Source organism: Emydura macquarii, unplaced genomic scaffold (genome assembly GCF_026122565.2).
Source record: "Emydura macquarii macquarii isolate MOO-44397 ecotype Brisbane River unplaced genomic scaffold, CSIRO-AGI_Emac_v2 contig_2795, whole genome shotgun sequence".
Taxonomy (NCBI): Eukaryota; Metazoa; Chordata; order Testudines; family Chelidae; genus Emydura; species Emydura macquarii.
The window spans coordinates 765,224-783,096 of record NW_027132932.1 but is presented as its reverse complement, the minus strand read 5'-3'; the positions used below and the strand labels follow the sequence as shown (position 1 = coordinate 783,096).

At 39.5% G+C, this 17,873-nt stretch overlaps 1 protein-coding gene across 6 annotated transcripts in view; it reads left to right on the top strand.

Annotated features, from left to right (window-relative positions):
• NSD2 (nuclear receptor binding SET domain protein 2) overlaps positions 1-17,873 on the top strand; it is a 172,459-nt gene that overhangs the window by 30,075 nt on the left and 124,511 nt on the right. For all 6 annotated transcript variants that reach the window (XR_010923564.1, XM_067567722.1, XM_067567725.1 and 3 more), the window contains one exon: positions 17,309-17,474. Coding sequence is in view for 5 of the 6 variants with exons in the window: in XM_067567722.1 (XP_067423823.1) it covers positions 17,309-17,474 (166 nt within the window). In the remaining variant the exon portion in view is untranslated. The remainder of the gene's footprint in view (positions 1-17,308; positions 17,475-17,873) is intronic.

The window sequence follows — 17,873 nt, the reverse complement described above, 5'->3', positions numbered from 1 at the left end:
TAAAGCCCTCCTCACTAGGTTAGCTTAATTAATGTGTTGGCAGGACAGTGAGGGACTGAGTTTAAACTGAACTGTGCACTAATCTAGGCTACTAAGCCAGGCCACTAGTTTTCTGTTCTGGTCCCCTTCGACTATTTCTATAACGGTACTCTGTCTTTTTCTGTCTGAGCACCCAAAATGAAGGATCTTACTGTATTGTTTCTGCACTTTGTGCTTCTGTAGCAAAAGAAACAGTGAAATTGATTTGAGGATCACCAGATGTTTCATTCTGCTGTTGCTCTTGCTTGTACAGTACTTTAGGCGTTAACATTACAGATCGGATCTTTCATGGAGAGGTTCTGGAACTGTGCAGTTTAAAAAAAATACTAGACAAAATGAAGGCTGGTTCTTAGAGTGCTTGTCCATATATATTCCGTTCTTGGCAGTGCATTTGAACTCCATGTTCTTGTTCTAATGTTTTAGCCATCAGTGACTGTTGAGACTGTGCAGCCTACGCATGTGCGTGCCCCCCTGCTCCCTGAAGGCATAAAGAGTGGAGTGGGGTCAGCTGGAGCTCAGTTTCTTCTTACTCTCTGTGGCCATGAGACAGAATTGAAAGTAATGTCCCTGTCTCTTGCACACCACATCTTCAAAGAACTGTGTAATGAAATGGGCTCTGAATTCGAGGTACTTCTGTACCATTCTAATATTCGGTGGTTATCCCGGGGAAAGGTGCTGAATCGTGTTTTTGCCATGCATGTGGAATTAGCCCTGTTTTTGCGAGAGCACCAACATTGTCATGCAGATTGCTTCGAAAATTCTGAGTTCATTCTCATTTTGGCGTACATGGCCGATATCTTCGATGCTCTCAATCATCTCAATCAACAGATGCAGGGGGGTGGAGTCAACATCATCGAAGCAGAAGAAAACTCATTCTGCACAACGTTTAAGGACCATTTATTTTATTTTTTGAGATGCTTGCACCAATATTATCTTGGACTACTGAGTCCTGGAAATCATCCAGGTTGGATATTTGATCCAGTTTCAAGTTTCCACTATTCCTCACCCTCCTTCCTAGTCCCTTTTCCAGGGCTTCTCTCATGAGAGATTATTACAACATGAAGATGCAGTATGTTCTTAGTCTGGCAGCAACAGAAGTGCCTCTTTAAGACTTCAGTTCAGGCTTTTATTCTTGTTTACTCTTTAATTAAAAAAGAGGATGGTGCCCTATTCTAGATTTGAGGGATCTCAATTGCTTTATTTATTGGATCAAGTTCATAATGGCTCCCCTTGCCTTAGTAATTCCAAACCTAGATCCTTTGTAGCTGGTTTGCAGCTTTTGCCCTCCAGGATGCATATTTTCATTCACTCAAGCCACAGGAAATACCCGAGGTTTCCAGTCAGAACTTCACATCTGCAATAATGAGATCTAATCGTTCAGGTTAGTAGCAGCTCTAAGAGTTTTCACAAGATGTCTTGCAGTAGTTGAAAGTATATTTAAGTAGACAAGGAATAGAAGTTACCACTGTCTCCACAATTGGCTTGTTCGAGGGAATACACCTCAACAGTTAAGTGTTCACCATACCGTTCTTCACCACTCTTGGGTTCAAGATAAATGAGTAATAGTCCTCCTTAAGGCCTGGATGACTATCCAGAAAAGAGTTTATTGGAACACTTATAAACTCCACAGCAGCGAAGATTATACCTGCCTCAGATCAGATTTGAAACCATGGTGGGTTTTATAAGTCAGTTACAAAACCAACCTCAAATAACAGTACAAATGTGTCCAGGTCATGTGGTTTCATGAACATTTGTAACTCTGCATGCTAGACTTCGCCATTATATGCAAGGATGGCTGAAATTGCTATACTTTCTTATATGCCATTCAGTATTCCTCCAGATGTCCTGAGGTGCTAGGTTGGTGGAAGAATCCTGATCAAGTATGCAGCATGTTCCATTTTCTCCATCACTTCCATCAAGGACAACAGTAATAACAGATGCTTCCAACCTTGGCTGGGGAGCACATCTAGACCAATATCAATCTCCAGGTTTGTGGTTCTGAGAGGAAAGTAGTGTTCACATAAATGCCTTAGAACTCAGACAGATTAGTTTGTCTTGCTAGCATTTCTACCTTTGATTCAGGGCAGGATGGTGAAGGTGATAACAGACAATACCATGGTGATGTTCTATGTGAACAAATGAGGAGTATTGTCATCCCCTTTATTAGGAAGCAATCCATGCATGGAATTGGTGCATCTGTTACCAGATCAATCTGACAGTTGTGCCCCTTCTATACTACCTCCTCACGGAATCTGCTAGTGTTCGCCAGAAGTCCTCAGACAATCACAGGTGGACTATAAAGGACTCTAGAGACACAAGGTGGATGAGGTATATCTTATTTGACCATCTTCTGTTGCTGAGAGAGACAGGCTTTTGAGCTTACTTGGAGCGCTTCTTCAGTTACAACAACACTGCATATAAAGGACTCTGTCAGAGAGTTTTTTCAAAGGTGGGGGTGAGTCTCATGAACTTGTTTTCCACAGAAATGGCCCACCTTCTGTCCCAGGGGATGTCTGAGTCTAGAATCTCTCTCTCTCTTTCTCTCTCATTATTCCTTAGACCCCATGTATGAATGCCTGCTGATCCCTCTCACACGGAGGGTAATTCGGAAACTAAAACAAAAATCTGTGGTTATGATCTTGATAACGCTAGGCTGGCCCAGACAGTTCTGTTTCCCAGATCTCATGAGGATTGTCGGCTTCCAATAGCATTGTCTTCCCTGAACAGGGGGAGCATTGTGCACCTGAATGTGGTGTGTCTACATCTCCCACCTTGGATTTTGGCTGGCTGACATCCATGGAGAGAGCTTGCTCTAAGGTTATCCAAAACGTTGTCCTAGAAAGTGAAAAGGACTCTACAAGGACCACTTACGCAGCAAAATGGGGGCAGCAACAAAATATTTCTCCCACAGAATCAGACATCCACGATATTCTGGACCTTTTAGTTTCATTAAAAAACACTGGGATTCCTAATTTTGTAAAGATGCGCCATCCCTCTATGCAGGACCACACGTGTTTTTACATTCCACAGTGGCTAGATTCCTTAAAGGCCTAAATCCATGTATTTCCACCAGTGCAGAAACCCTTTCCTTCCTGGGAGCTTAATTGGATTCTGGTTGGGTCCTCCCTTTGAGCCCCTAGCATAGTCTTCCTTAATATTTTTCCATGGAGACAGCCTTCTTAATAGCAGTCACTTCAGCCCATAGGATTGGGAAACTTCTAACGGTCCCTTCATATGCTATTTTTCACAAAGATAAGGTTATGGATAGGTCCCAGCTGAAATTTCTCCAAGGTGGTGTCTGACTTTGACCTAAGCCAGATGATTCATTTGCCAATGTTCTCCCCTAAACCCCACTCCAGCCAAGGAGAGGTGAGACTCCTCTTTCTAGATGTACACAGGAGTCTCTCATTCTACCTAGATAGAGCAAAGAGACAAGATGAATGAGGTAATAACTTTTATTGGACCATCTTCTGTTGGTGAAAGAGGCAAGTTTTTGAGCTACACAAATGTGAAGAGTTCTGTGTAACTCAAAAGCTTGTCTCAGTTCACTAACTGAAGTTGGTCAATAAAACATTACCTCACCTACCTTGTCTCTAATATCCTGGGACTAACACTGCTACAACCACACTGTAGACGTCACATAATCATTTGAGATCTTGCCTACTTTTTTGGCTATATGGAAAGAAAGAAGGGCAAAGCTATTTAACCTCAAAGGCTATGTAAGTGGGTCCTGTTTAGGTCCCTCAGGTCAAGTTAGGGCTCAGAAGCTCTCTTTCAGAAGTGTTCCAATTGCAGAAATGTAGAGCAATTATTTGGGGATCAAAATGTACATTCACAAAACACTATTATCTGGTGGATGCATCTAGATTAGATCTCTCTTTTGGTAGAGCTGTTTTATAATCTCCGTTAAGGTAGACTCAGAGCCTCCACCTCTAAACGTTAACTGGTGGACTATTTATCTGTGTACAGAAGAACCCTTTTTATCTGCTCCAATTGGGACTGGGCCAGATAGGATAATAAAAAATTTGGATAATCCAGACAATGGGAAAGTGTGAAGCTGCAGTGCCATCAAATCAAAGTGTGGACTATATGGACAAGCATTCAAAAGAACGATTGTTGTAGAGCTGTGGTTCTTGAACATGCGTTGTCCATATACATTCCATGACCCGCCCTCTATCCCTGTTCCTACGGAGTTCTGTAACAGCCGGGTTTTGTGTTGATGAAGGAATTGAGGGTTGGTTTGCTCTGCTCTGCCTTTGATGATCTCATGTGGGGTCTGGAAGGGCATGTAGGGTGCAGGCCTGGCCCCAAAGGACACAGCTAACCAAAAGGTTCTGATCTCCAACCTAGTGGATGCACGTGAATCACCAAGAGTAGAGTATATATGGATGACACATCTTTGAGAACTACATTCAGTGTAAGATAAATAATCACTTTCCTGTGACCATATACCACACTTAAATTCTCCCCAGAAGTTTCTAAATTCCTTTGTATTCAAAAGGAACATATTTTATAGCTATGGTGTTCCGAACTTTTTTTTGTAGAAAATTATATCAAGTGTCATGGCAGTGGTGTCTGAGTGTATGTTTCAGTGCAGATGGAGGCATTTTACTTTCTCTTTAGAAATCTGTCTTATACTCTCTTAGCTTGATGAAACTTAAGTACTGGCTATTGAAACATGGAACTCTTCAAATAGTTGCATTTGATTTAACAAACCATTTAAATAGAAGTGCAAAACTCCAATGAAGTAGCCGAAACAAACTGGTATCTATACTTGAAGGAGAAAGAGCTTATATTCTGTTTGGAATCTGTGCTGGAAATGTGATTCAAAACTTAAATTCAGTTCAATCTGTAACGAGTTGAAACTATTCTAGATTTTTCTCTTTATACAATTTTTTTCCAGTTTGAAAATAAAGGTATCCTTCTGCTGAGATGCGGTGTTACCATGGTTACCAAGATACCTGCTCATGAAGGATTTGTGCAGTAGCACCCTGATTTAACTAGACAGACTTGTCTTCTAAAATAGAAACTATTAGGAAAATGCCACTTGGTTATTGGAAGCTAAATACTGTAACAAAATAAAAACCAAGAGAAATAATGTCTATTGTTAAAACTTGATAGCTGTTTTTGATATACAGTTGAAATTTGAGCAACATTTGTCTTTTTTTTTTTTTTTTTAAATGCAACATTTTTGTGGGATTCTCATTGTCACTTCTTAGTCACAGGATGAGATGGAGCAACACTCCCCTAGGTCAAAGCTCTTTGACCCTCTGAGAGGGTGGCAGCTTATTGTGAGACAAGCTTTTTTCCCTGAGACCTTGAGTGCTGATTGCACAAAATCAATTCTGTCTACCTTGTTTACATTACATCCTTTCAGTTAGTTTCTGAATTGTTCAGGAAGCAGGAGCACCTCTTTCCACCTCCAAAAAGAAAAAAAAAGAAACACACTCACACAGTAGAACTCCATTTATCCAACCCTCCATTATCCTGCTCTCCCTGTTAATGAAACAGCCAGCACACACAGGTCCAGCAGTGGGTGATCTCTCCTATGGCGCTAGATAAAAAGGGTTCTTCTGTACACAGATAAATCCTAAACATCATCCATGCAACAAATGTTTGAGTCTTGGAATCAGCATCTGTGGAGTATCTACATAGCATTTGCAGTTGTTTTAGTTAATTTGGCCATCGATTAATGCAAGTTACTGCACAACCGAAATCTCCAAAGAAAGGAAGATCTGCTCTGTTCTCAGCCAGCCTCCTTTTCCTTCTGTAGGAGAGGGAGACCTGCTTCTGCCCCATAACCACCTCTATCCGCTCTCTTCCTTCTGAGATAGTAGGAGGGGCAGGGAAGACAGAATATTTTTTATTACATTGTTTGAATTATGCTAATGCCCAGTGGCCTCAATGAAGATGGGAACTTAATTGTATTAAGCACAAATGCGTAGTAGGACCTGGTCCTTTCTCCGGAAGAACTTACAGCCTGATCGGGAAGAGGAGGTGAATGAGGCATTCTGCATGCAGATAACAAGATTAGCTAACACGTGAGCTAGTATTAATGGGGGATTTTAATTTCCCAGATATCTGTTGGAAGACTAATATAGTAAAACGTAATATGTTCTGCAAGTTCTTAAAAAGTTGTGCCCTACACATGCTGATTCAGCAAGCTGAAGAAACAATTAGGCAATCATCTATTTTGGACCTGGTTTTGACCAATAGGGATGAACTAGTTACAAACATGAAGGTGGAAGAAGTGATCATGATCTGATAGAATTCAAGATCCCAAGGAAAGGAGGACATGAGAACAGCAAAATAAGGATGCTGGACTTCAAAGAGGTTTATGTCAACCAGCTTGGAGAAATAGTAGGCAAGGTCCCATGGAGAGACCAATTAGGAAGAAAAGGAGTCGAAGGTGGCTGGCAGTTCCTAAAAAATATAATACTAGAGGCTCAACATCAAGCTATTCCAATGCAGAGGAAAGATAAGAAGAGCCACAGGAGACCAGTGTAACTGCACAGGACATTTTTAGCGATCTAAAAACCAAAAGGGATACATACAGGACATGGAAGAATGGGTATGTCCCCAAGGAGATGCACACATGGGAATAACACAGGCGTGTAGGGACAAAATTGGGGAAAGAATAAGTTACAACTGGCAAGAAATGTTAGAAACCACAAGAAGGGGTTCTATAAATGTCATACTGATAAGAAAGATCAGGAATGCTCTGTGTCCGCTTCTCAATAAAGAAGGTGAGCTAGTAATGGAAGATCAGAAGGTGGAGCTGCTCAATGTCTACTTTGCTTCAGTCTTTACACAAAAAATAACCTTGCTAATCTGGCCACGTTATCATAGAGGGGAAAGGGGAAAGGATGCTGATCAGAATAAGTAAAGAATGTGTCAGAGATATTCTGACTAATTTGACTAAGTCAGCAGGACCTGATGCTGAAGGAATTAGCTGAAGAAATTTAAGAACCACTGACAAAATTTCCCATGGATGAGAGATCCAGGAAAACAGGAGAAGAGCTAACAGTGTCAATCTTTTTAAAAAGGAAAAAAGGAGGAGCTGGGGGAACTATAGGCCAGTCAGCCTCAATACCTTGGAAACTACTAGAGCAATGTATAAAACATACAATTTGTGAATACCTGCAGGATCAAGAGGTGATCATTAGCAGCCAGCATGGATTTATTAAGAACAAATCATGCCAAACCTGCTTTATTTCCTTCTTTGATAGTGTGACTGGTTTGGTGGACAAGGGGGAATGTAGTGGACATAGCATACCTGGACTTTAGCAAGCCTTTGACCCAGTCCCAAATGACATTCTCTTAAGTAAACTAGAGAAATATGGACTCAATAGAACTACCATTAAGTGGGTACATATTTGGTTAAACAATTGAAAACAGAGTGACTATTAATGGACTGTCATCTTGGAAGGAGGTCTCAAGTGGGGTTCCACAGGGTCTGTCTGGGTCTGGTGTTAAACATATTTATTAATGGCTGGAATGTAGAAATAGAGAGCATACTGATCAAATTTGCAGATGACACAAAGCTGGGGAGGTTGTCAACACTTTGGAGGGTAGAGAAAATTCAAAGGGATCTTGATTAAAATGGAGAACTGGACCATAGACGACAAAATGAAATTTAATAATGACAAATGTAAGGTGCCTACACTAAGGGAAGAAAAACCAAATGCACAAGTAGAGAATGGGGGATAAGTGGGTTGGCAGCAGCGCTGCTAAGAAGCATCTGGGAGTTGTGGTGGATCACAACCTCAACATGAGTCAACAATGCAATGCTGTTGCAAAAAAATTAAATGCAATTTTCAGGTTTCATTAACAGGCATAGTATGCAGGTCATGGGAGGTGATAGTATCTCTCTTTTTGTGGCTGGTTAGACCTCAGCTGTTGTACTGTGTCAAATTTTGGTCATCAATGTGTAGTGAGGATGTAGAGAAACTGGAAAGGATCCAGAATTGAGCAACAAAGATGATCAAAGGGATGGAATGCAAGCCATATGAGCAAAAGCTGAAGGAACTGGGTATGTTTAGTTTGGAAAAGAGGAGATTAAGGGTGGACATGAGAGGACCTTCAAATATTTGAAAGGCTGCTGTAAAAAAGATGGAGAAAAATTGTTCTCTTTTCCTGTAAGGCAGGATACTACAGATTTAGATTAAATCTCAGAAATAACTTCCTAACTGTAAGAATAGTAGGACAATGGAACAAACTGCCTATAGAAGTCGTGGAGGCTGGATAGCCATTTGTCTTGGAGATTTCAGACACAGCAAATCCTGCATCTTGGCAAGGGGTTAGACGGGACCGCAAGGGTCATCTAGTCTGACCCTCTGATTCTGTGAAACCTAGGCTTGGTCTACACTGGTGGCTTAAATCGAATTAAAGTCCCTTAATTCGAATTAATTACTCCCACATCTACACTAGTGCATTGTTAATTCGAATTAAGGGGCCTTTAAAATTGAATTAATAAAACCACCTCTGCAAGTGGATTAGCGCCTGAAGCGCATCAGTTAATTCGCATTAGTGTGAGTGTGGACGCAATGGGACTTAATTCAAATTAATTGGCCTCCAGACTGTATCCCATGATGCCCCATTTCAGTACCCTCCCCCAAAGCAGCCCCTGGGAAGATTTAAATTTTCATTCACTGCGGGGAATGGGTTTAAAATCCAAGCTGCAATAACCCCCCCCACACACACACACACAAGCGCTTTGCAGTTTGTCCCTTTAAGATTTGTCCCTTTGAAAGTTTAGCCCTTTAAAGTTTGTTCCTTTGAAAGATTTCACTACCCACCCCCCTCCCTGAGTGGTGAATTCGTTTTAGATGCCAGCAGTGAGAGGAAATTCTTTGCTACATTGTTTCAGTGGCCAATCATGGAAATTGATACTTTCTTAAGACTTTATTCACAGTGCTACATATGGATACATTATATCATGCTTTCCATCAGTGAAATGGAAACATTTGTATCACTATTAATATACTAACTGACTCCGTTGTTATTTATCTTACATTCTACAGACACCTGTAGAATCAAAATCAAAGGCAAGCAATATACAGAGGGTGGTAGGGGGAGCATAAAAGGCAAACAGCATACAGGTGAGGGGGTTCGTTTGGTGAAGGGAAAAATCAAAGGCAAGCAATATAAGGGGGGTGGTGGGGGGAGCATAAAAGGCAAACAGCATCAGTTCTAAAATAATCCAGGATAAGCTGCGATGTATTTGTCATGGTCAAAATGAGAGCATAGTTCAGCTGTCTACATGTGCCTGCAGCAATGGCAATCGGGGGAGTAAAAAAACAGCATGAAAATCCTTTTCCTGTTTGTTTGGGGGTGGGGGAAGAGGGTGGGGGGAGCAGCGCTGCATCCTGGGATGATGACACTTGTCACAACAGCCTCTATGGTTAGTTGCACTGTGGGATAGCTTCCCACATTGCACCGCTTTCTAATTTGAATTAAGGCTGGCCAGTGTGGACGCAAGAAACCAGCACAAACGCTGTAGTGTGAACAGTCTGCAGCGCTTTCTATAAATCACGTTCTGTAATTCGAATTAGTGCTGCAGTGTAGACATAGCCCAAGATGCAACAAGTTGGGTATAATCAGAAGGTCAAACTGGGAGGAAGGACCTGGTAGTCTAGGTTAGTGAGTACACATCTTGATTCTGATTCAATGTTCTTGGAAAATTGCTTACATTCTATTTACATTCCTTACCTATAATGTTTTAACATTTGCCTATTTCTAATTTTTTTTAACATAAGGTTCATGTACTTCCAGCAACTTGGACCTATATCGTGCATCAAGGTCTCTGTATTCTGTGGCTTTCTGCTAGAAACTTGAGAAATTCTGCAGCAGCTTCAAATAATTTTTTTTAAATTGAGTTTTTATTGAGTAATACAATAAACACAGATATTTATATTCCATTATTTTATGTTGTCACTTATTTTTCAGTATGTCATGGGTTCTTTTTCTAAGTTTCAAAATTAATATGCTGTTAATATGATTGGGATGGTTTGTACCTCATAGTTGTTTCAAGCTATCTGCAGACTTGGAGACTTATCATTGTATTAATTTAATACACAATTATAAACTTTTCTTCACAGCCATGAATGCTAGAAACATGCATGGGTTTTAAAAAGTGCAAACCTGAGGTCCTTGATCACAATTCTGTGACGAGGGATAAATTCTGTATCAGATTCACCATCTACAAAATTAAAGGGCCGTTTTTATTCAGTCTGTTTCTCACTTTTTAAATTGCCTGTGTCTAAAACTAAACATGTTTTTTTCATAAAGTCTGTCTTTTCGAATAATAATAATTCTAACCTTCTAAATTGTATTATGTATCTTAAACATTTTTAAGGAAGACTCCTCTGGCCCTGCATTTTTATTTCTGTTTCTATCAATACAGATTCTTCATTCAGATCAAATCTTTAAATGTATTTTCATAGTCTTTCTGACCTTAGAATCTACAGATCTATTATAGAATCGTAGGACGGGAAGCAACCTCATGAGGTCATCTAGTCCAGTCCCCTGCACTTATGGCAGGACCAAGCATTGTCTAGACCATACCTGGCAGTGTCTGACCTCTTAAAAATCTCCAGTGACAGAGATTCCACAACCTCCCTAGGAAATTTATTTTAGTACTTAACTACCCTGACAGTTAGGACGTTTTTCCTAATGCACAACGTAAACTGCCCTTGCTGCAATTTAAGCTCATTGCATCTTGTTCTCAGAGGTTAAGGAGAACATTTTTTCACCCTCCTCCTTGTAACAACCTCTTATGTACTTGAAAACTGTTATGTCCCCCCTCAGTCTTCTCTACTCCATCTTCCCTCATAGATCATGTTTTCTAGACCTTTAATCATTTTTGTTGCTCTTCTCTGGGCTTTCTCCAATTTGTCCACATCTTTCCTGAAATGTAGTGCCCAGAACTGGACAGTGGAGGCTTAATTAGGGCAGAGTAGAATGAAAGAATTACTTCTTGTCTCTCGATTACAACACTCCTGCTAATACATCCCAGAATGATGTTTGCTTTGTTTGCAACAGTGTTATACTGTTGACTTGTATTTAGCTTGCGATCCACTGTGACCCCCAGATCCCTTTCTGCAGTGCTCTTTCCTAGGGAGTCATTTTCCATTTTGTATGTGTGCAACTGATTGTTCCTTTCGAAGTGGAGTACTTTGCATTTATCCTTATTTAATTTAATCCTATTTACTTCAGACCATTTCTCCAGTTTGTCCAGATCATTTTGAATTTTAATCCTATCCAAAGCACTAGCAACCTCCACCAGCTTGGAATCATCTGTGACTTTGTAAGTGTACTCTCTCTCTATCATTATCTAAATCATTGATGAAGATGTTTGAACAGAATTGGACCCAGAACTGATCCCTGTGGGACCCCAGTTGATAGGCCCTTCCGACTTGACTGTGAACCACTGATAACTCTCTGGGAATGGTTTTCCAACTGGTTATGCACCAACATTATAGTAGCTCCATCTATGTTGTATTTCTCTAGTTTGTTTATGAAAAGGTCATGTGAGACGGTATCAAAAGCCTTACCAAAGTAAAGATATACCACATCTATTGCTTGCCCCCATACACAAGGCTTGTTTCTCTGTCAAAGAAAGGATAACAAAGATTATCTGGTCTGATTGCCTGTGTACCACAGACCCTGGAATATCACCCAGTATCAAGCCCATAATTTATGGTTGATCTAGACCATGTCTCTTAGAAGGACCTCCAGTCTTGATTGAAAGGTTTTGATGGAGAATCCTCACCCCCCTACCATTTTAGAAATTGGCTGCTGCTTGGATACATTAACTACTTTTGGATACAGATATGTCTTTTGTTCTCATACTATTAGTTTTTGTGTGTTGCTGCCATATGATGTAACATCACATTCCCGTATAATGTCACAAGCCTCTTGGACAAATTGCTGGTTTCTCTCCTCCTGTTTTCATCTACTTTAATAACTGCCCTCTGATTGGCATTGGGTATCCAGTACCAACTCTTCTTGCCTAGAGATGTTCTTTGCTGGGAGGGACTAGATTTCCTGCAGCATTTCTTGTGCATTCTGTGGTCATAGAACTTGCTGTAGAGTCCATTCGTTGCAGTATTGTGCTTCACATTGTAAGTATTCTTGTATAGCTTTTGTTTTTTAAAACATATTTCTAAGCTCTTGTGATTAGGAAGGTAGTTTTCTAAATGTGCATGACAAAATAATAAAACATTGGCTTTCTGATGCTGTAGTCAGCTTGAAACAATAGTTCTAAATTGTTAACTGGCCCGTTCATATAACTTGTGTAGAGTCTGAAACCTAAATGACAATTTAAATGTTAGCATTCTTAAATTTGTCATTGCTCATCATTTTAAAAGAAACTTTCAACCAGTATATTTATTCCACAATTCCAAACTACCTTTCATACCTCTCTTGGTGTAAAAAAGCTTCATTTGTCCCTTACCAGCTACTAATATGTTCAGTTTCCTCCCACCTCCACATACATACTCACAAGACAACTTCTATGACAATTATACATTATCAATACAAACGTTTGTGATGCTTCCAAAATTTAGTACGTATGAGCAGAATAAAATAAACTCAATCAAAAGTCAAAGAATATTCAGCTAACTTGCATTATTACTTTTCAAATTATCCAAATCTACAGAATTTCCAGCCTCTTGCACAAGATTACTGCAGAAACCAGCAGTCCTTGCCATAGCTTAAAGATGCACTGTGCCACAGATTACACATTTTTGTTTATGATTATTTTCTAAAGTAATCTTCTCAATCCCATTGACATCCTGAAACAAAATTATATTTGGGAATTGGACTAGATGCAGGTTAAAACAGACCATCTAGTGTTACGGGTTGGATTCTTTACTGAACTGTAGTGTTAATTACATAGCAATGTCATCAAGGTAAAAGTTATCATGTTTCAACTTTTTGGGTTGAGAAAAGAATTGCTAGTGATGTGTCACATTCTCGTGGATGAAACATAAGAATGGCAGTGATTGCTTATCAAATTTCCAAGGAGTATAAAAGCCAAGGTATTTCAATTGTTAAGGGCTTGGTGAGAGGTAATCCAAAATTACCTTTTACTTTTCAGCCTTCCCCAGCCCATTTCTCTTTCATCCAGACCATTGGCTGCTTTTTTTTTCATAAATCTGGTACCCTTAAGGTATAACTTTTCTATTAAAATTAATTGTGATTACGAAGCAGCTCTATTTCTCTTTATTAAGAACAAATTAATGAAAGGCAGCCCAACCACTTTTCAAAACAAAAGCTTTTTTTGGACACTAATCCAGGGAGCAAGATGTATCTCTTTTTGGATTGGATATCCACCATATCATCTACTGGCCATCTGAAAGTGCTTCATAGCTTGCTAATACTGAGGCAAAAGAGGCCCATGAGACAGCCATCTTCTGTATACCACAACTATCCTATTATCATGTGATTTCCTCCCACTTCAGGGTGTTGAGATGAGAAATCACTGTTATCCTATCCCAAAACAGAAAGGAAGCAGTTGCCTCTGCTGCCGTCTTCTCCCCTCCTCCTCTAAGGGAGGCGTCTAAGCATTTTTCTCCTGTAGCAAAGGCCAGTAACACATCTTTTTCAGGTGCTTCTTCTATGCTCCCACTCAAAGATAATTGGCAGAAAATTATTGGGGAAGATGAGCAAGACAGTGAATTGTGCCTTACCTGTCCATGTGCAGGAGGACATATGGAATTTGCCCTGATACTTGTGGAAAAAAGGAGTTGGTCTGTTTGTATTAACTTTGCTCCTCTCAAAAGCAAAACATTGAGACCAGTTCGGGGAGAAGGGCCTCTGGGGAGTGAGAGAGTACCAGAGATGTCCTTAGATTGCTCCTTGTTGCTGCTGACTATGACCGCCGCTCACTGGGATGGAGCTGTTACACCCATAGGTGTTTTGATGTTAGATGGGGTGGAGTATCTACCTAGAAAGTGGGAAATAACTAAAATAGCATTAAGATGGAATTATTAGGATGGAAATGAGTTAGACAGCTTGTGCCAATAATGTATATTGTGCCTTAAGAGGTCTCCTAGAATTCCTGTTAATAAATATTACACTGCTATACTTTTGCACTATTTTTCCAGTAATGTGCTGTTAAAGAAAAGTTCTGGAGTGTTAGTTATATTTCTTCAAAAAAACTAGAATGAGCTATATAGATGATCCTTAAAGATTCCATTACAGGATTCTCACTCTTGAGTCTTGTGCCTTCAGTCAGATTTATGGAAGAACTTTCTAAACTTTTTTTTACCTCTGTGGCACCTACAAGATTTGTGGAGTGCTCTAGTCCTTCCCTGCACCAGCCCCTGAGCATGCTCCAATCTGAAGTGCTTCCAGAGGCTCCAGAATATTCTAGCCAGTCCCTTTTTGCCTTTTTTCTCTCTGAGCTGCCTAACAATAGCAACTCTGGCTCTTGTTGCTCACTAATCTTTAGATAGATCGGTATCCTTTATCTATTTCACTGGACTATATACGTGGGCTGCTTAATGCTCTAAGGCTAGGACCATGTCTACACTACAGGAACTATACTGGTATAACTACAGTGCTGTAGTTAGTCTAGGTCGTGTAGACACAAACTACAGTGATGGAAGGGTTTTTTCCATCAGTATAGGTATACCACATCCCTAAGGAGCAGTAATTAGGTTGATGGAAGCATTCTTCCATTGACCTAGCTGTGTCTACACTGGGGGTTAGGTTGGCATAGCTACAGCACTTGGGTATGGATTTTCCACATGTCTGAACACAATAACTTTGTTGACCTAAATTTTAAGTGTAAACCAGGCCACAGAATCCTGTGCATTTAGTGCCTTTAGAAGGGCAAACTAATTACTTGTAATTTTATTCTTCAGAGATACTGACTATAATTGTCAAAAGCACATTAAGTTCTGTTTTAAAAAATTATTAGGGCCTTAAATCACTTTTGGAAATGGGAGTTAGGTACGTGAATCAGTTGCTTTTGAGAATTTTATCCATTATCTTTCAGGATGGTTATCCGGCCACTTACTTTAAACATTGAAATTGTGTATTCTGTCTAATCTCTCTTTCCAGCATCCATTTCTTGGAATTTTTTACAAATGTGGCTTTAATGTAGTTTTTCATGTTGTATTTAACTGCTAGGGAGAGCTTTTTATATCTCACTTTTGAAAGATTTTGCTGGAATGTTCTAGATCTTCTGAGATTTCTAGAGTTGAAGCATCCTCGGGGAGGGAACGCTTGGGGCTGTCTTACAGGCCAAAAAACTTGAGAGCAATGGGAGCACAATTCGTACTGGAGGAATGGACCCAGGAGAGTTAGTCCTGAGATCATCAGAAAAGCTGATTTAGAAGATGAGGAACTAAAATGAGATGGAATGTCATCCTGTTAATCACAAGAAGAGCTACCCCCTCCCCCCCAACTCTGGAAAGCCTTTCATAATTAATAACTTTTAGGCATTATTTCATAACTAGGCATACCTTTTTAACTATTGATTTAAAAAAAAATAATTATGAATAAAATCATTATGATGTATTTAAGGTTTGCTAATGTTTGTGTTTAGGAAATCATGTCTTAGTCCTAGATTCTTACAGCCAGAAGTTTATTATATTCCCATCTGGCCTTCTACGATTATCCTGACTTACTACAGCATCTCAAGACACTAGGCTTCTTAATTCAGTTTTAAACACTTTCTAAGCACTTCATAATGTCATCTCTTCTCTCTCCCTTTTTGCTCAGTTCCACAATTTGTTTAAATAGTCTAAAAGCCTTGGTCCACCTTCTGAATTGGAATGGTTCTGCAAAAGACTAATGATATAATGTCACATTTTACGTAATTAAATAGTAACCGACAACTAGATATAATGCTAGATGTAAGAATGTAATACAATAGATCCACTTGCCTATTGATATTGAATATAGGCAAATAATAGATTCTGGATAAAGTGAAAGCTAGACACAGAAAAATACTGGCAGTAGAAACAAAATATGTAATGGTTTGTGCCAGCGTGTGAATATATTGTTTTTATATCTGGACTCTACTACTACTGTTAGTATGTGTGTTGTATAGTTATAGAAGGAAAATTATTTTTAGTTTATTTGAAATGCTTTGCAATTAACTTGGTAAAGAGCCCTTAAACTGGAAATACTAATAGTTTCTTGATATTATTTAAAGTAAGTAGTTTTAGAATTTTAGCTGATCCCTGACAAAGATTTTATTTCTATAGCTGAAAGCATTTTTTTAAGGGACTTTCAAAAGGAAAAAAATGGGCTTTTGCCATATTTTGATGCTCTAACATATAAAGGAGGCCTGAAATATATGGAGATTCTTTTTCCTTTTGCTTAGAAATGTAGGTCCTACCTAGGCTGGAAGACTCTACACTAATTTAACATGCTTGTATTAACATTTGTATTAACATTTATTAAACTTCAATGAATAACATTTTACACAAAGGAAGATAGTTGAAGATTTCACATCCTCTACTCATCAGTTAAGGTGTTAGAGCTCACAGTGAACATCCTTGGGTATTTCTACGCTGCAGCTAGGAGCGAGCTCCCCAGCCCAGTAGACAATTTTACATTCGCTCAGCTCGAGCCAGCATGCTAAAAACAGTAGTATGGATGTTGCGGCTCCGGTGGAGACTCAGGCTAGCCACCTGAGCTCAAATCCAGAGGACTGGGTGGGCTCGATAAGCCTGAGCTACTGCTCAAGCCACAATGTCTGCACTGCTATTTTTAGCATGCTAGCTTTAGCTGACCTAGCACTACTTGGTCTGTCTGTCTGGGTTGGGAGGCTTGTTCCTAGCCTCAGGATAGACGTAGTCCTTGTGACTCCAAGTGGTCATCCAGCAAAACCCGGAAAGAATAAATTTGACATTACTGATATGTCAAAGGTTTACCAAAAAAAAAAAAACCCACCCAACAAAAAACAGAAGTTCAGAGTTTGTTATATACAGAAAGGAAGAAAGAGAAACCCACAAAAGAACAAACAACTTTAAAAAAATAATTTTGCAGTCCCATTTCTAAAACGTGAAATATGCTGTCCATTTACTATTTTGGGGGAAAACATTGCTTTCTCTTCTGCCATGCTATTTTTGTCACACCCCACTGCCATCACCCCGACCTCCTCTTTCTCACACACAAAATTTACTTCAAAGATACATTTATAAGCAATGTTAGTTGATTAATTAGTATTTCTGATGTGTATGCTATTAATTAATCAAGGTAAAGTTTTGAAGGAAATGTGGTAACAGTTTGTTTTCTTTTTTAAAAGACTGCTGCTAAGAAAGATTCAACTCCAAGTACTGTCAAAGAAGACAAAGTCCATGTGTTGAAGTACAACATAGGGGATCTAGTATGGTCTAAAGTGTCTGGTTACCCTTGGTGGCCATGCATGGTTTCAGCTGATCCTCTGCTTCATTCCTACACTAAACTGAAAGGTATGTCTGAATTGCTGCACACATCTTCATGTACATAGAGACATTAATTTCTGGAAGTTTCATTTCTTCATTTCATCCAGTCAGATAAATTAATAAACCAAACCCTTTGTGCTGGTCTCTTGTAGTCGAGAGGGGAATTAACACTGTGGAAGACCTATACTTGAATACGTATGGGCTTCTCAGTTTTCCTGTGCAGTCACTCCACTCCTAATGCTACTTTAAGATTTATAGAGTGTGGGATTATAAAACCATATAGAGTCTTTCAGTAATTAACTGCTAGTAGCTATTTTGTCCCTGTTTATTGTGGATTGTTTTGATTCTTGTGAAATTACATTCCAGTTTTTTTTATATGTAATAGAAAGGGGTGCATTAGGAATAAACTTTCCCAAAAGGTTATGG